Here is a 20,176-nt window from a genome sequence, read left to right as displayed (position 1 = left end):
AGCTCACTGCAAGCTCCGCCTCCCAGGTTCACGCCATTCTCCTGCCTCAGCCTCCCGAGTAACTGGGACTACAGGTGCCGCCACCTCGCCCGGCTAGTTTTTTTGTATTTTTTAGTAGAGACGCGGTTTCACCGTGTTAGCCAGGATGGTCTTGATCTCCTGACCTCGTGATCCACCCGTCTCGGCCTCCCAAAGTGCTGGGATTACAGGCTTGAGCCACCGCGCCCGGCCTGACTATTTCAAGAACCCATTGACTGGTATGTCTTATCTTCTGTCTTGCCTCAGTCATATTCATCCCATATATGCGTTCCAGAATGCTCTTATGAATGAATCAATCTCCTATCTCCTGCCTTAAAATCCTTCCATGGCTCTCCACTGCTTACCAAACAAAGCCCCACCCTTGGCTTTCACAACTCTCCAAACAGATTCAGCTTCTATTTTCCTTCTGTCTCATGCCAACCCCAAACCACAATTAAACCAAAGTGTAAACGGCTTTTACATAAATCCTGTACTTTTCCTGGTCCTGGTTCCTTCCTGTCTGAAACTGACTTTCTTGATTCTAATCACACATTTTCACAAAATCTTTTTTTTTCTTCAGAGACAAGGGTCTCACTCTGTCACCCAGGCTGGAGTGCAGTGGCGTGATTGTAGCTCACTGCAGCCTCAACTTCCTGGGCTCACGCAATCCTCTCACCTTAGACTCCCAAGTATTTAGGACTTCTGGCGCGAGCCACCATGCCTGACCACATACATTCTCATAAAAAGCTTAATTTGAATCCCGTCCTCCCTCATCGCTTTTATAGATTGTTGCCTTCTCAGCTTTATACAGATATATCATTACCTTGCAATACAGCTCTTAGTTCCTCTCTTAAATAAGGCCTTGGATGGCAGAAACACATTTTAAACTTTGTAGTATACCCACACCTTGTCCTCCTGCAGTGCCCAAAAGTTCCTTAGTGTGCATTCAAAAAAGATAGCATTTGTTGTTGCTACAGACACATATTTTGTTCTCTCTAAACATTGGCTTGTGGTTAATGTCTTGCGTATTTTTTTCAATGCGGATGAGGGGATAGAGTAATGTAACGATAAGTTATAACAGAGTTCCCCAGGCTGGGCACAGTGGCTCATGCTTGTAATCCCAGCACTTTGGGAGTCTGAGGTGGGCAGATAACTTGAGGCTAGGAGTTTCAGAGACCAGCCTGGCCAACATGGTGAAACCCTGTTTCTACTAAAAATACAAAAATTAGTCGGACGTGGTGGCTTGCGCCTGTAGCCCTGGCTACTTGTGAGGCTGAGGCATGAGAATTGCTTGAACCGCAGAGGCAGAAGTTGCAGTGAGCTGAGATTGCGCCACTGCACTCCAGCCTGGGCGACACGGCGAGACTCTGTTTCAAAAACAACAAAAACAAAAAGCAAACAAACAAACAAACAAAATAAGGTCTCCTAAAGTCCCCATCTTTGAATCTTACTTTAATTCTACTTTCACACATCATAAACAATGCTTAGTTTGCAAAGTTATTAATAATTAAAGGAGCTTGCTTTTTAAAAGCCAAACTGGACGAGTTTTATTATTCCAAAATCCAGTTAAGTGTTTAATCAAATATAATTAAACATTTAAAAATAGTTGTAAAGGCTTACAGATAAAATAAAAATCAACTTTAGTAGAACCAGAGGTGGTGAAGGATAGATTTATCAATGTGATTAAAAATATTTAAAAAGAGGCATAGCTGGCCGGGCGCGGTGGCTCAAGCCTGTAATCCCAGCACTTTGGGAGGCTGAGACGGGCGGATCACGAGGTCAGGAGATCGAGAGCATCCTGGCTAACACGGTGAAACCCCGTCTCTACTAAAAAAAAATACAAAAAATTAGCCGGGCGAGGTGGCGGGCGCCTGTAGTCCCAGCTACTTGGGAGGCTGAGGCAGGAGAATGGCCTAAACCTGGGAGGCGGAGCTTGCAGTGAGCCGAGATCCCGCCACTGCACTCCAGCCTGGGGACAGAGCAAGACTCCGTCTCAAAAAAAAGAGGCATAGCTTCAGAAAAGGAAACAAAAACTCAAAAAAAATATTCAAAGTGTTTATCATGAAGAGAAACACTGCATACCATTCCTAGACCACAGGCTTCTTAATATGAAACCCAACGAATATTCAAAATTCGAAAGCCTCAGCCCTTGATATTTAGGCAGTCCAGAAGTAGAAATATACCCTAAATCACAGCTTAGGAGTAAGTTTCCCAAATATCCATTTTATCATGATTTACATTCAGAGGTGTGCTACCCAGGGAAACCTCCTGCATCTGCAGCTGTGGCACAGAAAACGACACAGACGGGAGGGCGTTCCCCCATTTCCCCTTCCCACACCTTTGCTCTAGCGTCAGGAAGAGCCTCAGTGAAAGTCCCCAGGCCCCTAGTGGAGGGATCCGGTGAACCAGCAAAGTGCAGACTAATCAAGATGAAGTGGATCCAAGAAAGGACTTTGGTTTGATGGTGAATCTTCACTGGTCACCTTTCTGGCATTAGGAAAACAAGGTAGCATGTGTTCTTCCGACACTTCTCACTGAGGCCAGCTCTTCTGGTTCCACTGGGGATTCTGCTCCAGTCTGAGACCCGATGCTGCTACCAACACACAGGGTGCAGGTCCTGCCCTAGAGGAGCTCAGCCCTGGGGTCTAATCCATGATCCCTTTGGAAGAAAGTGGCCCACATGGCACCACTCAACACTGACTGCGGTCGCACTGAACTCCAGGCCAGAACAAGTGTGGGCTCTACTCCTGAAGCAGGCTTCTAGAGATCAGCATCCTCATCACTTCATTGCTACCTGTAAGAGGGAGGAAGAAGGAAGAATTTCATAGCAGCAAAGTCTGAGAGTTTAGTAAAGCTCTGACCAGGCTGCTCCAGGCCTAGCTCAGGGTAGCTGCAGATTTAAACCAGAATCATTGCTTTTAGCCTGGGAGAGATGAGATTTTTAGAGACTTCTCTACAAAGTACTGAAAAATCTCCAGAAATAATATTTACTTTTTAAAAAACTTACTGATAGTAAAAATGCTTATGTAAAGTTTAAAAAGGCAGAATAAAAACAGTATATACGAGATAATCCTAATTAAAATTAAAAATGTACCAACAAAGGCAGAGTAAAATGATTAAAAGGAGATATACCAAAATTACATTCTGGATGTGGAAACATGAGTGATTTTTTTTTTACTTTTCTTTTTCCTTTTTTTTTTTTTGAGACAGTCTTGCTCTGTTATCCAGGCTGGAGTGCAATGGTGTGATCTTGGCTCACTGCAAGCTCTGCCTCCCAGGTTCAAGCAATTCTCTTGACTCAGCCTCCTGAGCAGCATGTGCCGCCACATCCAACTAATTTTTTGTATTTTTTGTATTTTTTTTAGATGGAGTCTCACTGTCGCCCAGGCTGGAGTGCAACGGCACAATCTTGGCTCACCGCAACCTCTGCCTCCCTGTGTTCAAGTGATCTTCCTGCCTCAGCCTCCCGAGTAGCTGGGATTCCAGGCATGCACCACCACGCCCAGCTAATTTTTTGTATTTTTAGACAGTCGGGGCTTCACCAGGTTGGCCAGGCTGGTCTCGAACTCATGACCTTATATGATCCACCCGCCTCGGCCTCCCAAAGTGCTGGGATTACAGGCATAAGCTACTGCACCCAGCCTACTTTTCCTAATTTTATAAGGTTTTAACAATAAATACAAATTTCTTTGGTAATCAGAAAACTGATTTATAAAAGAACAAAAACATTTTCCCTGAAAGGCGGGTATTAATTATTTCCTTCACTTTTAGCAGTGGCCTTTAATGTAAAAAGAAATATAAACTCCCTCGAGCAATCAGTAGTTACATCGTCTCAAATAAAGCATAAATTGTAGATTTATCCAACAGTAAAGTCCATGATGAAACAAAGTGGTAAAGTGATAAATGTCCCAATTCTTTTATAAGTGGGTGATGGTGTGGCCTAAAATAAATGTTTTCCTGCTTATTATTGCAGGGTTGAGAGACAGTCAGAATGAAGGCAAAGTTTCCCATGCACATAAAGCTCTGTGAGAAAGCAATTCCAAGAGTAATGGAAGGACGAAGACTCTGGGGAATTCCGTTTGAACCCTGGCGACTGAGCCCATAAACATCTTTCTGGAATGAGGTTTGAAGCAAGCAGCCGTCTAACCTGGGGTAGCCTGTGACTCTGACATTAACACCAGAGTGGTGGGTCTCAATGTGTGGTTCTCAGACAAGCTGCGGCAACCTCACTTGAAGACTTGTTGGAGATACAAATTCCCAAGCCCACACTAGACCCTCTGGGGCAGAAGCTCTGGGGTTGAGGCCCGCAATCTGTGCTCCCATGCCCTCCAGGCGATTCCAGCACAGGCTGAGGTTTGCAAACAGTGCTGTGAAAGGGGCAGGGAAGCCCCATTATATAATGTTTCCAGCAAGGCAGCCTCACGTTGCTTCACTGATGTCACTCGAAGAAGCCTCTGCTCCTCCTGCTTTTCCAAGAGTCGTGTCATTTCAAGACTTCCGCACTGGCCGTAGAGAGTGGAGACAGCCCGGCTCTGAGCCTGACCCCAGTGGCTTACACGTTTCCTAGACAGCATGTCTGTGACTACCAAGATACCCATATACTGATGGTTCATTTTATTGAAAAATACACTAGTAATATTGAGACAGGTATCTTTTAGGCCATCTGGCTGATAATCAATATAGAGCTACTGATGACCATACGGGCTCACATTTGCCCTGTACATCACTGTTCTTGGATCCCTGAGGACCACACACACTATCACTTTAGAGAAAACCACGGCTGCAGTTTTCAACATGCTTTCTCATCCATCATCTCAGTTCACCGTTCTCGCAAATCTACAGAAGAGCAGTAGCAGAGTGATCCGATGCCCACCCACGGTGACGAAGCTCAGTCTCTGGACTCCAGGCTGGAGCTGTTTTTGTGCACCAAGCCCCTGCCAGAGCAGCTCTGTGGAAAGGGAGGGAGGAGGAAGCCTCGAGACAGACAGGGCTTGACTGGACCCTGAGGTCCGGGAGGCATGGGGACAGACACACTGGGGAAAGCAGCGATCCCGCCCCCGTTCTGAAGGAAGAGAATAACCCCTGGCAATTTTTACCTTCTAGAATCTGGTGGACCCTGGAGTCCCGCATGTACTGCTGAACAGCGTAATCCTTCAGGTAGCCGTAGCCCCCATGCATCTGTAAGGCCTGGTTGCAGATCTGCAGGGAGACAGGGATTAGACGTCTTGGACTCCGGGAAGACTGTGGAGCAAGCAGCTTCCCTTCCTACCCCAGCCCACGATCTGGCAGCCCGCCGTAAACTAATGAAAGAACCACAAACAGCCAAGCTCAAACAGGGCCTCCACATTCTGTATGGTTAGAGACAAGGAAGGTTCACCTACTAAACTTGTCAGTCCCCACCAGACAGGCGACTCAAAGCCCTCTGGCCCTCTGGCTTATTACCTGCCACGCACAAGCTGCCCACGGCCACCCTGGCTGGGATAAGAAGTAGTTATGGTTCCCCCTAGCGGCAAAGCAGCCTCAGTGTAGCTCCGCCCTGACAATGTAAACACGGCAGAGTGCTAAATTTGGGCCGCTGTGAACCTTCCAAAGGTGGTGTCTCACCTAGAACACAACCAAACAATAGTGACGTAATGAAGTATGTAATGGCATGCAGCAGACCCGAAAGCCAGCGATGAGAGCTCCCACGCAGGCCGCTCCTGGGTTAATTTATATCCTTCAGCTTAAGGTGATCCCCGTGGCATTCCAGAGGGCTTTGTTCCAAAGCTGACTCACGCCTCTCAAGACCCTGGGCCTAGCGGCTGTTCCCTGTCCACCCCAGCGGAGCCAGAGGAATCACTTACAGCAAAGCATTCATCTGTAGCAAAGAGCTTGGCCATGGAGCACAAGGCCACTGCCTCTTTCCTCTCTTCCTGCAGAGCCACTGCTGCGTTGCGGATCATCAGCCGTGCGGCCACCAGCCTTGTTGCCATATCAGCCAGCGTGAACTGCAAGTACTGCAGCACAGGGAGAAGAGAACCAGACAAGACTGAGGGGCTTAGACCAGCACCTGGTGCAGGAGCCTTGCTGAGACATCTCTGAGGCACCTTTTTCTAAGTGATCCAAAGCTTCACAGTCTCTTGCTTTTTCTAGAGGCAATTTATTGCTTTATAAGTGCTAAGTCCACTTCACTCACCCAACACTCTAGTATCAGTAAAGATATCCTGAGAGAAGATGGACAGAAATAAAGCACAAGCTCTGGCTAGGACAGTGGTGGGACTGGCAGAGGAATTTCCTGGCTTCTCTCCTAGAAAATGTGGGCCCTAGAGCAGGTCCCGGGCTGCAAAGTGGAAGCCATGTGGAGGCAAGGGAGAGGTTACCTGGTTACTGGCCAGAGGCTCTCCAAACTGCTTCCGGACCTTGAGGTGGTCTCGGGTGAGGATGACAGAGGCGTGGGCAGCCCCCAGAGAGCAGGAAGCTAGAGGGGAAGAGCGCCGACGTTCCAACTGAGCTGGAAAACAGCACTGCTGGACCCAGACTGCCACCTCCCTGCCGCACCCCTTCGTGTCTCACCAATATTGATCCTCCCTCCGTTCAGTCCTTTCACGGCGATGAGGAAGCCCTGCCCCTCGTCCCCAATTCTGTTGGCCAAAGGGACAGCACAGTCTTCGAAGATCACAGCTCGTGTTGGCTGGGAGTTCCACCCCACCTGGCAAAAATCAGGGACTGTGTGGCTGCCCAGCAATCCAGCAGGTAGGGCGGCCTTCCCTGGAGACAGAAGCCTGTGAGGTATGGGTTTCGGTACCCGCGACTTACACCTGCGAGAACTTAAAATGAGGAGAAAGAAAAAGTTCAGGTTTAAAGGCCTGTCAGCAGTCAGAAAGGTATCTGTTTCAGCTAAACATTTCCTAACGTATTAAGAGAATCTACTTTCTAATGTCTACCCTACCTGACTTACAAACACTTCTCACAAATTCTTTCAGGATTGTGACACCAACTGCCCTCAATTTCAGTGCCTCTAATTGAAAACCACAAACTATCTAAAATCTAGTTCCTTTCTGGCACTGAAAATATGACTGCCTTTACATCATTTCCTTGCTCTCTTTTGTTGATAGGATAAACCTCATTTCTAAGCCTTTTATTGAAGGTCTTCCTGCCCAGGAGTTAGCATGGGCTTTGCATGTGGGAGAAGCCTAGGAAATGGCTGCTGTGTTACCAGAGAAGGGGGTGTTAAGATGCATAACGCCTTGTAGTTACGGAGGATCAGGAAGGATCCTGTAGGAAAATATGGAAACCTGAGGAGCTGTGAGAGATACACTTAGGAGTCATTTCATCACCTGCCTTCTCTCACAAAGTCCCCCGATAACAGTACAAACTAGAGAGAGATGACCGCTTTCGGCATCTGGTCTAAACAATCTGAATGGGTCTTGAGCCCTTATTACCAATTACGGTTACATAATCACAGGTCTCCTGTTCACGCCCTGGCCATGGCGGTTCTTCATCCTAGACGTGCCTTACTTTTCAAAGCACTTATGGTACCTACGTGTCCTCCTTAGGTTGTGAAATACCCACAATGATCTCCAATGAGTTTTACTTTATTTTTCATCAAAGAAGACAAAGGGACCACGTGCCTTCCATTACTGAGACTTGTGGTCAATACCAGGTCTTCCTCAGTGTCTCTTCCGGGAGCAGCAAAGCGCAGCAACGTAAGAAGCTGGATAGGAACACAGGCCAAAAGCAGAGGCAGGGAGGTCGGAACACTGACTGACAGGTGGCTTGTAGACTTCACTGGCAAAAGCTGTCACTCTCCCCAGAGGCCTGGTGTTTAACAATGCCCTATTATATTTTATACGCTCCTGTTGAAAATCCTAATAGAAACAACTGCTTCGAAGGTAGGTTAGCAAGTATGCAAACCTGTTTTCTGAAATAGCGCAGGAGTTGGGCTGGCAGGTGGCAGTCTCATAACCTGAATTGTTTCCTGTTCGACAGCCACTCACCTTTTTCTCCTTCTTGCCAAAGCTGAGGCCAGGGGTCCCCTTCTCAACAACTACACATGAGATGCCCTTGGGGCCTGGTCCTCCCGTTCGACACATGACCACATAGATGTCTGACTCGCCACCACCGCTGATGAAGGCCTGGAAGGGTAAAAGGGGTGCAAAAGGACCAGGGAATGCATGAGTTCTCACAGCATCTGGGAACACCACTGGGGTCCTCCTAACAATAAGGTCTAATGGCACAGAGACTGAGGAGGGGTAAAAGGTAGCTGCAGTGACTGCAGAATCAGAGATACAGTTCAACAGAGTATTAAAAGGATAGACAAAAGTCAATGAAATGATCTGGAATCAGACTAGGAGAGAGAGAAACAGTGAGAATAAAGAAAGAGAAATGGGTCAGAGGTTCTCTTCCCAACACATAAAAATCCTATGGGAGTATTAACCCACAGATGTGAAGGAATCAGAGGATGTCAGGAGGAAGCTGGGAACAATTTCCAAGGTGCTCTGGAAGGACGCACACTAGTACCTTGGAGCCATTGAGGATGTAATGATCTCCCTGTTTCTTAGCAGAGGTCAGAAGAGAGGCAGCATCACTCCCGCTTCCTGAGGAGGGATCAAAAGGCAGCAGAGAGAAGCTGAGAAATTCAGTGAGGTTGAGGGAGCCCAGCACAATTCTATCTCCTAGGAAATCTTCCCTAAACAGACACTGCTCAGAGTGTGCCAATGCAAAATCCAGGTGGCCAAAGGAACGCTCTGTACTTGGTGGAAACTGGTCTTACCAGTCAGGCCACTGTCCACCTCCCAACACACCAGATAGGTCTCTTGGTCCTTGTGACATCAGGTCATAGGACTCTATTACTCCTCACCCAAACAGCTTGATAAACAGGGGCTCAACGTGTCAATAGGCTGGGAGGAGTGCTCGGTGACGCCGTCTGAGCAGGAAGCATCTCTCCCTGCTGTATCTCAGTGCAGTGTGGCAAACCCACCTGGCTCAGTGAGGCAGTAGGAAGCAAACTTCTCCATGGTGCAGAGCGGTGGGCAAAATTTGTGCCTCTGTTCCTCATTGCCAAAGCTATCAATCATCCAGGCACACATGCTGACAGGTACACCAAGAAGAAAAGACATTGACAGAAATAAAGATGGGAAAGAAAAAAAATTGGGGGAGAAAGGGAAAGAGAACAAAGGGCAGGGCAGTAAAGCAGAAGAGTGGGAGGGGGAAAGTCACAACTGGGAAGATTCTTTAAAGGAAAAGGCTGGATTAAAACATATTCCTTGGCCGGGCGCGGTGGCTCAAGCCTGTAATCCCAGCACTTTGGGAGGCCGAGACGGGCGGATCACGAGGTCAGGAGATCGAGACCATCCTGGCTAACACGGTGAAACCCCGTCTCTACTAAAAAGTACAAAAAACTAGCCGGGCGAGGTGGCGGGCGCCTGTAGTCCCAGCTACTCAGGAGGCTGAGGCAGGAGAATGGCGGGAACCCGGGAGGCGGAGCTTGCAGTGAGCTGAGATCTGGCCACTGCACCCCAGCCTGGGCGACAGAGCGAGACTCCGTCTCAAAAAAAAAAACAAAAAACAAAACAAAACAAAACAAAAAAAACATATTCCTGGAATAAGAACTACCCAGAGATAACCAGGCTGAGGCACTTCTCACCAGGATGTCTGTACTACTTCTAGTCGGGTTACAAGAGCCTCTAAAAATCAGAGAGTTATATGTACTTTCTATGAGTAGTTTCTATTACTTCCTTAACTCACTGGCAGTTCCATCTCTGGATTGAGGAAAAAAGTGAGGGGGCCAGGCGTGGTGGTTCACGTCTGTAATCCCAGCACTTTGGGAGGCTGAGGCAGGCGGATCACAAGGTCGGGAGTTTGAGACCAGCCTGACCAACATGGTGAAACCCCATCTCTACTAAAAAATACAAAAAAATCAGCCAGGTGTGGTGGCGTGTGCCTGTAATCCCAGCTACTCAGGAGGCTGAGGCAGGAGAATCGCTTGAACCCAGGAGGTGGAGGTTGCAGTGAGCCGAGATCATGCCACTGCACTCTAGCCTGGGCGTCAAAGTGAGACTCCATCTTAAAAAAAAAAAAAAAAGAAAAAAAAAAAGAAAAAAAAAAAAAGAAAAGGGTGAGAGGACCCCGATTACTTTATTGGAGAAGTCTCCTAGTACCAGCTCAAAATAAGATTTCTGAGAAAGCTGGCTGACCTGATTCCCTAAGCAAAACACAGGACGACAGAATCAAGTCCAACAGGCAGCAGCAGACCTAGCGTGTACTTTTTTTTTTGTTTGCCCAGGCTGGAGTGCAGTGGTACGATCTCAGCTCACTGCAAGCTCCGCCTCCTGGGTTCATGCCATTCTCCTGCCTCAGCCTCCCGAGTAGCTGGGACTACAGGTGCCCGCCATCATGCCCAGCTAATTTTTTGTGTTTTTAGTAGAGACGGGGGTTTCACCATGTTGGCCAGGCTGGTCTCAAACTCCTGACCTCGTGATCCACTCGCCTCTGCCTCCCAAAGTGCAGGGATTACAGGCATGAGCCACTGCATCCGGCCCCTGTAAGTCCAGTTCCTTGAGGACACTCAGCCTCAAAAGATCAATCTTTTTCCTATGAATCTGAACTCTCACAGTCAGCCCATGTGAGTACTTCATTGTGCCTTCCAAGCTTGGGCACTCACTTGTGGATGCTCATATAGGCTGTGGTGCTGGTGCAGCCTGTAGCCAAGGCTTCAAAAATGACAGAGGTATCAAGCCGTGACAGTCCAGACCCACCCACATCTGTTTGTACGTAGACCCCTCCGAAGCCTAGCTGGGCTGCCTTCCGCATCACATCCACCGGGAACAGCTCCTATGTACAAAAGAGAGCAGGGTCATCAGCAACTGACTCAGAGACGGCCTTCCTTCTAGAGGGTTCAATGAGGGGATTAGGATGCTTGCACATGGGAGAGCACACGAATTCTCTTAACATGCCTGTTTGTCATCCTACAGTGGTTATCAGTTAACATGGGTCCTGTAAAAACTTTTTCTGGCATTAAGAAGTTTCTTTTTATTATCGATAGAACTGCCTTAGTTTTATATCCAAATCTTTATTCAATAACAAAAAAGAGTTATGTACAAGATGATCAGGATGCCTTCTAGGAAAAATCATCCACTACCATATTCTTACTTGCAGTAAGAGTTGGTAAGTGGAGGAGACATTTAACACTTAGATTATTAGGAGACGAAGATAAAGGTCTGCCTGAGACATCTGTTAGAATGTCTAAGCACAAGAAAAACTCCTACCTTCTGGTCCCACTCTGCCATATTTGGAGCCATCTCCCGGGCAGCAAAGTCAAAGGCCACCTTCTGAAATTCTTTCTGCTCTTCATTAAGTCCCAGGGAAGCTGTGGGCAGGATTTTGCATATACTCAGTTCCAGGGCAGGGTCAGGGAAGAGTGTTGCCAACAAGAAGCATGAAGCTGTGAAACTGGATCTACTGTAGTATTTCCCATACACAGTACAGCCTTTAACAGCTAGAGAATGGCGTCTTCTATCATTATTCCACTTGTCATATGGAGAAAGGACAGTTCTCACACACATCCAGATCAACCTAGAACAGGATAGGGGACTTCCAGACATCTCTTATCCTAGACACTTAGTAAGTGCAGTTGTAGACCCAGAGTTCGAGGCCACAGTGCTAGAATTTTGGTTATTATAACTGACACTAAAGAGCACTATGGGCCGGGCGCGATGGTTCACGCCTGTAATCCCAGCACTTTAGGAGGCCGAGGCGGGCGGATCACCTGAGGTCAGGAGCTCGAGACTAGCCTGGCCAACATGGAAAAACCCCCCCTCTACTAAAGATACAAAATTAGCTGGGCGTGGTGGCGCAGGCCTGTAATCCCAGCTACTTGGGAGGGTGAGACAGGAGAATCGCTTTAACCAGGGAGGCGGAGATTGCAGTGAGCTGAGATCGCGTCATTGCACTCTAGCCTGGGGACAGAACAAGACTCTGTTTCAAAAAAAAAAAAAAAAAGAAAAAAGAGCTTTATGGGAAGACTATGGTGCCACACTTGACAATAATTTACTTCAGTGCCTACAAGCGATGCAGTCCTTACAAAAGAACACAAGTGCAGGTGCCAGAGTCTGTTCCTCGGGACAAATCCGGGCATCAGTAATGGCTGGCTATGCAAACCTGGAGAGGGCACCGTGTTCTGTGATCAGTACTCTCATTAAAACAGGAAAGTCAGAAATCAAGAGTTCTGAGGATTAGTCATCGGGCTGCCTTGAGAAGCTCAGAGCAGAAACCTATGTTGGGTATTACTCTTACGAGCAGAGTTAGGGATAAACAACTCATGGTTCTCTGACCGGGGTCAGGCCATTTATTCACACAATTTTGTACAAGAGTTGCTGTTGCTGTAGACCATGGCTCAAAGATCATTCCCAAAAGAATGTTTATTGGGTGTTTACTAGGTAGCAGTGCTGGGGTTACAAAAATAAATATGATCCGGCCAGGCGCGGTGGCTCACGTCTGTAATCCCAGCCCTTGGGGAGGCCAAGGCAGGTGGATCACTTGAGGTCAGGAGTTCAAGACCAGCTTGTCCAACATGGTAAAACCCTGTCTCTACTAAAAATATAAAAATTAGCTGGGCATGGTAGAGTGTGCCTGTAATCCCAGCTACTTGGGAGACTGAGGCACAAGAATTGCTTGAACCCGGGAGGCAGAGGTTGCAGTGAGCTGAGATTGCACCACTGTACTCCAGCCTGGGCGACAGAGCAAGACTCCATCTCAAAAAAGTAAATAAAAAGATCCATTCACACAAAGGATGACCTCAATGGTAATAATGCATTTTATTTCAATCCTAGCAAGAGTTCATTAAATGCTAACAAATCTTCTTCTGTAAATAGCTACTTCCTAAAACAAATAGTTCAAGGAACCACAGGCTTAAGAAATAAATCTGAGTTGCAGTCTATTGGAAGTAAATAGTTTAATGGAAATCATATGCATAAGTAAACACGACATAACTACCTAAGTTCCCAGACGGAAATACACTATAAAAACAAAACAAATACCACCACTCATGAACTTTGCCAGTTACTAGCAGAGTTCAAGATGCCAATACATACATACTAAAGAGGTAAAGCTAAATAGAAAAACAGTCCAAATGAAATGCGAAAAGCCTTTTACTGCAGAGCAACTCAAGTGTAAGCAAGATGCAAACAACAAAACCCACCTCTAAATAACTCCTTATCTGCTTTGGTATCAACCAGGGTAATCTTGGTTATCAAATTCTAAGTGCTAGGACAGGGCAGCACCTCTTGAATGAGTTTTAGGACATGAAGAAGAAAACAGTATTCTATGCCTTACTGTACTTTATAGATCTGATGTCTAAGGGACTTATTCTGTTGTAAAGAAAATTGTCATTTATTTAAAATAAATTAAAAATATTTTAGAAGAAAAAAGTGTTTATAAAGGTGCTTGGCAGAGAAGTCACAAACTGGCCGGGTCTCCACCATTCCTTGTTACATTCACATTATTGTTTAGAGCCTAAAGACACTCAAGTTTGTCGGCTCCGGTAGAGTCTCTCACTTGCAGTAATAATTATTTTTCCTGCATGAGTTTCAACACTAAAAGTGTCTTATAGCCAGAGGTATTAAGATACCACATCTTTGTGTGTGAGCAAATCTTGTATGACCTGGAGCTCTTGTTCAGCTGCGACCATCAGTACCCAGCCAGCTTCTTACATTCTCACTACCTTTATGACCCACTGTTATGAATTTAAAAACCAACGAGCCCAACAACAACAACAAAGTCCCAAGTTTCTTCATTTCTCTAAGCACCCGAGGGTGACCGGCCGCAGGAGGACCCGGGCGGGGGTGACCGGCCGGAGGGGGGCCCGGGCGGGGGTGACGGACCAGATGGGGACCTGGATGGTGGTGACCCACCGGAGAGGGCAGCCGGGCGGGGGTGACCGGCCGGAGTGGGAAGACGGGCCAGCGGTGACGGGTCGGAGCTGGGAGCCGGGCCGGGGGTGAGCGGCCGGAGTAGAGAGCCAGGCCGGGGGAGTGACTGGCCGGAAAGGGAGCTGACGCCGGGCGGACTGGATGGAGCCGGGAGACTGCAGTCCCTCGCGAACATATGTCCGCCAGGGCTCTGGACACCTGTCCTCCTGCCCGCCCAGGAGATCCTTACGGTCGATGCATGAGCTCAAGCTCCGGTGGCCGGTCTGGACGAGGGCCCGGAGACCGCCGGGAAGGCAGCCGAGGCTCGCCCCGAGGCGCCGGCAGCCTGTCCCCAACATCGCCACTGCAGCTTCGCGTTCAGCTAAAGGCCTGAAAGCCTCCGACCTCCGCTGCGCTCTCACTAGCTGTGCTTGCGACCCGGCACCGTCTGCCCCACTGCACCCTGGGGGTTGTAGTCCTCCCACGAGCCTGACAACCCACGTGCAAGGTGGGCTCCAAAGGGGGCCACGACTACAATTCCCAGAAGTCCTCGGGGCCTCGGCGCCGCAGAGTCGCACCGCCCACCTAGCGCCGCGGGGTTACGCTGCACAGCCTCTGGCGCGGGGGAGGCGGACCGCGGTCACGTCTGCAGAGTGGTGGGTTTGTAGCCGGTAGATTACTTTATCATCTATATTGTCCGTTCAATTGCTCCTCATAATTAGCAAGGATAACAAGGTAACACAAGGCTTACTTACATTCACGCAACAGAAGTGTCTCTGTGGAGCCACTTTCCAGTGAACTGCATACTGAGAGAGGGATTTCTGGATGAGGACCAAGCAAAGAACCGAGAAGAGTTTAGGGCAGGTTATGCGAGACGGAAATGGCGCAGATAACGGAGGGAAGGATTTGAGGGGCTCAAACAGTGTCTGTGTTTCGCAAAAGTTGGAGACATTCTAGGCTGCCTCTCGTTGCCCCCATCTCGCTCTGCGCGGGTTTTGGAGGGCATTAGATTCTTTCTTGTATCTCCGTTGATTCCAGAATCTTCCGCACTTCAGTCTCCTGCAGGGTGACCATGTCGAGACCTCGGAAGAGGCTGGCTGGGACTTCTGGTTCAGGTGAGCTGCCCCCAGGCTGCACAGAGGCAGCTCAAGAAAGAACCTTTCTCGAAGAACGTGTTTAACACTCTTCATTTTTCACTCCCTGCTTGTTGAGAGAACCCTTTGTGATTTTTTATTAACTTAATCCTTAATCACTCTCCATCTTCTTTACGTGTCTCACCAAGCTCCTACTTAAGAGTTACTTTTTCTTGTTTATTCAGGCAATGGTTGTGACGCACAAAGACTGTTTGCGATACCAGGTGGCGTGCTAAAGAACAGAAATCCCCTGGTGGCGGGTAAACTGCAAACGTGATGGGGTTCAGAATGGATTGCTACGGTTGTGGAGGGAGGAATCACAGGAAGGCCTCGAGAAGGACGTGTAATTTGAGCCCAGCCTTGAAGAATGGGAGACTTTCCATGGGCAAAGTTTAGTACTAAGAAAACGTGAGGTCGTTTTTATATTCACAAAGATGGATGGCACTCTAAGTGGATGGAGGAGGAGGAACATAGGAAGGTGCAGGAAGTACCTCTTTTGGTAATGACAGGGGTTCCAGATACACTACAGTACATTGTAGTTATGTATCAATATGTGGTGTTTGCAGTGTGCCTGTTAACTCCTAAGGGGCCATCAGGAAACTAGGTTAGGAAGGTATACTGGGTTCAGAGCATTAGATATCCATAAATAATATTTAATGACAATTGATGTAGGGACTTTGACTAAATTTAAAGGCAGTATAGTCATTCAGTAGCTTCAGACATACCTCAGTGACAGGTGCTGACCTCATATCTTGACTCCGCCATTACTGGATGTGTGATCTGGAGCATGCGTCCCAGATGAAGAGTACATCTCACAGGTTATGTAGATAAACCGAGTTAAGGTTAGGGTAACACACAGACCTTGGGCCCTGTCATATAGTAATCAAACTTAGCTACTGAATGTCTACTGTGTTCCAGGCACATTCTAATTGTCTTGGGATGAAATCGAGTCATCACTATTTCTACAATGTCCTGAATGAACTGTTTGTTTCAACTGTTATTGGCACCTTCAAGGAGCAGAAAGGAGACGGGCCATGAGCCACAGTGAGCAAGAGGGGAAGAAGCATGAGATGAGAATAATGCTTTTATTGAGCATTTATTGTAATGCCAGGCATTGTCTAGGCCTTTTGTATTATCTCATTTAAGCTTCAAAATAGTTGCAAGTAGGTGCTTAGTTTCCTTTTTCCTATGCAAAGGCATAGAAGAGAGAGTGAGGAAAGGAAAACATTGACTACTGTCAGGACCTTTAATCCTGAACAGCCCTGTAAGGTGTTCTTATCCTACTGAATACATAACCCAGAAGATATCCTGTAAGGTAGGTATTCTTGTCTAATTTTTATAGATAAGGAAAGCTTCTTAATGGTAAGATTAAGGTCCTGCAGCTGGTAATGGATCCATGATTTGAATCCAGGCCTGACTCCAAAGCATAAGCTTTTTCCATTATGAAACATTGCCTCTAACAAGCATGATCTTTTCTTTTGCTTCTCCTGTTGCAGACAAGGGACTCTCAGGAAAACGCACCAAAACTGAGAACTCAGGTGAGGCATTAGCTGAAGTGGAGGACTCCAACCCTCAGAAGACTTCAGTCACTAAAAACTGTGTGAAGAATCTAAGCAGCCACTGGCTGATGAAGTCAGAGCCAGAGAGCCGACTAGAGAAAGGTGTAGATGTGAAGGTGAGATCCTTGACCTGTCTCCAGTCCCTTCATGGTGGTTTTTAAATGGGGTTCCATCCCCAGCTTCTCTTTGAAGGATAGGAAAAAGGTAAAAATGAATAAAATCGGCAGGGTTTATTATCATCAACTGGTTTATGAACCTATCTAGGGCAGGGGTTGGCTAACTTTTGCTACAAAGGGCCAGATAGTAAATTTCGTAGGCTTGTGCGTGTTAGTCTGTGTTACAACCCTGCCCTTGTAGCAAGAGAGTGGCCAGAGATAATACATAAACAGCTGTGGTTGTGTTAAAGTTCAACTTTACTCACAAAATCCAGCATGGGGTTAGATTTGCCCTGAAGGCTGTAGTTTGCCAACCTCAATCTTAGGTTACCTTTCTCTGACCACCTGCCATGCTCCTAGGTGTCTCCCTGCCAACAGTTGATGTATATTTCAGGGAATTTAATATAGCCTCAGAAAAATATAAGCAGAAATATTATAGAAGAAATATAAAGTGAAATGCAGGTATCCAGCAGATTACTTTATCATCTAGATTATCCATTCAGCTAATCCTCATAATTAGCAAGGATAACAAGGTAACACAAGGCTTACTTACATTCACCCAACAAAAGTGTCTCTGTGGAGCCACTTCCCAGTGAACTGCATATTTCCTCTATAGCCAGTGGCCCCTCTCACTGATGGGGAAGGAACTGTCTGCTTCCATATATGCTTACTAACTGGCCAAGGATTGTTTAATGATTGAATTTATTTTCTCTTGCCCAGTTCAGCATTGAGGATCTCAAAGCACAGCCCAAACAGACAACATGCTGGGATGGTGTTCGTAACTACCAGGTAAGAGGGTAAGGAGGAGGTTCCCTGAGACCCAGGTGGGATCAATGCCTGCCTCCTCCTCATGACTTACTCAGTAGCAGAACCTCTTGGCCAAGGTTGCCTTTTTCAGAACCAAACCTGATAATGTATTTAAAAATGCCTTAAGTGTGCCGCATGAAATCTGCAGTTTGCCTGTGTTCTGGCCAGTGTCCTGGTAAAAGTCTGGGTGTCCTGGCAAAGGAGAAGGACTTTCTAATGAATTGAGAAGTGCAAACAAGAAAAACCCATCTATTAAAAGCAGACTTGATGTCTGCTAAAAGCTAGACCTTTCCAGCTGATGGGATGATAGTTACTCTTTCTTCTCCCCTGAGACAGGCTCGGAACTTCCTTAGAGCCATGAAGCTAGGAGAAGAAGCCTTCTTCTACCATAGCAACTGCAAAGAGCCAGGCATCGCAGGACTTATGAAGGTTAGTTGGACAGGTTTTGGTGTGAATCCCTTTCCCTCCAGGGAGACTAACTTAAGTAGATATAAAGGGATACACCTTAATTAGGTAACAAAAAAGTACACTCCCCCCCACCCCATCCCCCTTGTACGGGAGTAGGGAAAAACTGCCCTGGCCCGTCCCTATATGACAACAACTGAAAACAAAGCAGGCCTTCATTTCAGGTCCCACCAGCAGACTTCACTCCACCTCTAAGTCTTCATCTCACTTGAAAACAGGCCTGATAGTAGCTCCTCCAAACTTATCAGGATAAAATTACTAACTCTGCAGGTGGGAAAAAAACAGTGGTACCAGTAATAACCTTTGCCATTTGTTTTTAGAGCATATTTTTATGATTTTTGTAAAAACAGAGTTGATTTCCTAGTCTATATATTAGACTTTATATTATTTGCAAATTTCTGAGCCCCCATTGGCTCTACAGCAAGGCAGATGGGGTAAGAATGTTCAGGGTAAGAAATGAAAGTTGGGCCGGGTGCGGTGGCTCAAGCCTGTAATCCCAGCACTTTGGGAGGCCGAGATGGGTGGATCACGAGGTCAGGAGATCGAGACCGTCCTGGCTAACACGGTGAAACCCCATCTCTACTAAAAAATACAAAAAACTAGCCGGGCGAGGTGGCGGGCGCCTGTAGTCCCAGCTACTCAGGAGGCTGAGGCAGGAGAATGGCGTAAACCCGGGAGGTGGAGCTTGCAGTGAGCTGAGATCCGGCCACTGCACCCCAGCCTGGGCGACAGCAAGACTCCGTCTCAAAAAAAAAAAAAAAAAAAGAAATGAAAGTTGGATATGGATTAAAGATTGGCTGTGGAGCTGACTGCAGGCAAATGATTCAAAACATTTGTTTTGGTTTCAGATCGTGAAAGAGGCTTACCCAGACCACACACAGTTTGAGAAAAACAATCCCCATTATGACCCGTCTAGCAAAGAGGACAACCCTAAGTGGTCCATGGTAAAGACTCTGCTTTCCATTTCATGACAGGGGAAGGATGAACAAGGGGAGGAAGACGGTTGGGCTGACTGTAGGTCAAGGTACACAGCCCGGCACTTATTCAGATGAGGCGATACTGACGAGATAGGAGCTTCCTGCAGGCGGTTAAAAATACAGTGGGCAGAGTCAGCCTAGACACATCTTTCTATCATGTACACTATTGTCACATAGGTGGATGTACAGTTTGTTCGGATGATGAAGCGTTTCATTCCCCTGGCTGAGCTAAAATCCTATCATCAAGCTCACAAAGCTACTGGTGGCCCCTTAAAAAATATGACTCTCTTCAGTCGCCAGAGATTATCAATCCAACCCCTGACCCAAGGTAAGAGTGGGCCCTCTCCTATATCGTCCGTATACCAGAATGACCTCATGAATTCCCACTTACTAGCTGATGGAACTTGGGCATGGTACTTCACCTTTCTGTCAGCATCCTCACCTGTAACATCCATGAGGGAGGGAATGTGGCCTGAGTTACCTGTTAGTATTACCCAGTACTCTACGGTGCTTGGCACCTGGTAAATAGTTTTGAACGAATGACTGCTCGCCTTAGCACCACGTAAAATGTACCTGTGCCTGGCACAACTTTCCTGTTCAAGAGGAGACATTAATACCTAATTCTTCCTTTTTCCTTTTTTTTTAATAGAAGAGTTTGATTTTGTTTTGAGCCTGGAGGAAAAGGAACCAAGTTAACTGAGATACTACTGCTAGAATGGGCAAGAAATTACTCCAAGACAAAAGAAGGTGTGAGGGGGGGGCTTGCTTGTTATGCTCACCTGGGCTTGCGTAGCTAAGTAGTTTTTGTGTACTTTTTTCAATAAAATAATATCAAAGTTGAAAAACTCTTCTTCTAAAACCACACTGAGTGCAGTGGGATACCCCCCGCTGCAGACCTCTTACCTCCAGGCGGGCTCCTCTGGCCGCTCCAAGATGCAAGGCTGCCTCCGCCATCTTTCTTCACGATCACTAGTAGTTCTGTAGCAAATTGCAGGATGTAGGGCTGAGACCCTCAGTCTGGTAACACCCACTGGAATGAACTTTTCTTTCTACACCAGCCTTGCTCACCTGCCCCTTACATCATCTGGCTCCCACAGAGGTTTAAACCATCCCATGAGCAGTTCTAGGTAAATTGCCAGATAGGGATAAGAACTGAATTCATTTCTCAGCCATATG

The 20,176-nt window shown here is 47.1% G+C and overlaps 2 protein-coding genes across 28 annotated transcripts; one reads left to right on the top strand and one right to left on the bottom strand.

Annotated features, from left to right (window-relative positions):
* Positions 1 to 1,457: 1,457 nt before the first annotated feature.
* ACAD8 (acyl-CoA dehydrogenase family member 8) lies at positions 1,458 to 14,333 on the bottom strand. 10 transcript variants are annotated; one of them, XR_013404450.1, is made up of 12 exons: positions 13,908 to 14,333; positions 11,265 to 11,365; positions 10,661 to 10,830; positions 8,978 to 9,087; positions 8,518 to 8,594; positions 7,995 to 8,132; positions 6,571 to 6,706; positions 6,378 to 6,475; positions 5,862 to 6,014; positions 5,461 to 5,622; positions 5,115 to 5,217; positions 1,458 to 2,812 (listed from the first exon to the last, which is right to left on the bottom strand). XR_013404450.1 is itself a non-coding variant. In XM_028834184.2 (11 exons), the coding sequence occupies exons 1-11, from the start codon at positions 14,098 to 14,100 to the stop codon at positions 2,760 to 2,762; spliced, it is 1,332 nt and encodes a 443-aa protein (XP_028690017.2). In that variant the 5' UTR covers positions 14,101 to 14,333; the 3' UTR covers positions 1,458 to 2,759. The 10 variants fall into 10 exon arrangements, 5 of the variants coding, with proteins under 5 accessions (XP_028690017.2, XP_001083487.1, XP_077820843.1 ...); XR_013404454.1 differs by having other exon boundaries at positions 6,571 to 7,711; positions 14,155 to 14,333; XR_013404451.1 differs by having other exon boundaries at positions 14,155 to 14,333.
* A 166-nt stretch (positions 14,334 to 14,499) lies between these two features.
* THYN1 (thymocyte nuclear protein 1) lies at positions 14,500 to 19,845 on the top strand. Of its 18 annotated transcripts, none has more exons than XM_077964730.1 (9): positions 14,500 to 14,560; positions 14,960 to 15,019; positions 15,223 to 15,261; positions 16,534 to 16,712; positions 17,472 to 17,540; positions 17,895 to 17,987; positions 18,872 to 18,967; positions 19,178 to 19,328; positions 19,650 to 19,845. In XM_077964730.1, the coding sequence occupies exons 2-9, from the start codon at positions 14,977 to 14,979 to the stop codon at positions 19,694 to 19,696; spliced, it is 717 nt and encodes a 238-aa protein (XP_077820856.1). In that variant the 5' UTR covers positions 14,500 to 14,560; positions 14,960 to 14,976; the 3' UTR covers positions 19,697 to 19,845. The 18 variants fall into 18 exon arrangements, with proteins under 18 accessions (XP_077820856.1, XP_077820851.1, XP_077820853.1 ...); XM_077964725.1 differs by having other exon boundaries at positions 15,223 to 15,297; XM_077964727.1 differs by having other exon boundaries at positions 14,943 to 15,019.
* The last annotated feature ends 331 nt before the right edge of the window (positions 19,846 to 20,176 follow it).

Source organism: Macaca mulatta, chromosome 14 (genome assembly GCF_049350105.2).
Source record: "Macaca mulatta isolate MMU2019108-1 chromosome 14, T2T-MMU8v2.0, whole genome shotgun sequence".
Classification (NCBI taxonomy): Eukaryota; Metazoa; Chordata; class Mammalia; order Primates; family Cercopithecidae; genus Macaca; species Macaca mulatta.
This window is presented reverse-complemented; position numbering and strand designations above follow the sequence as displayed.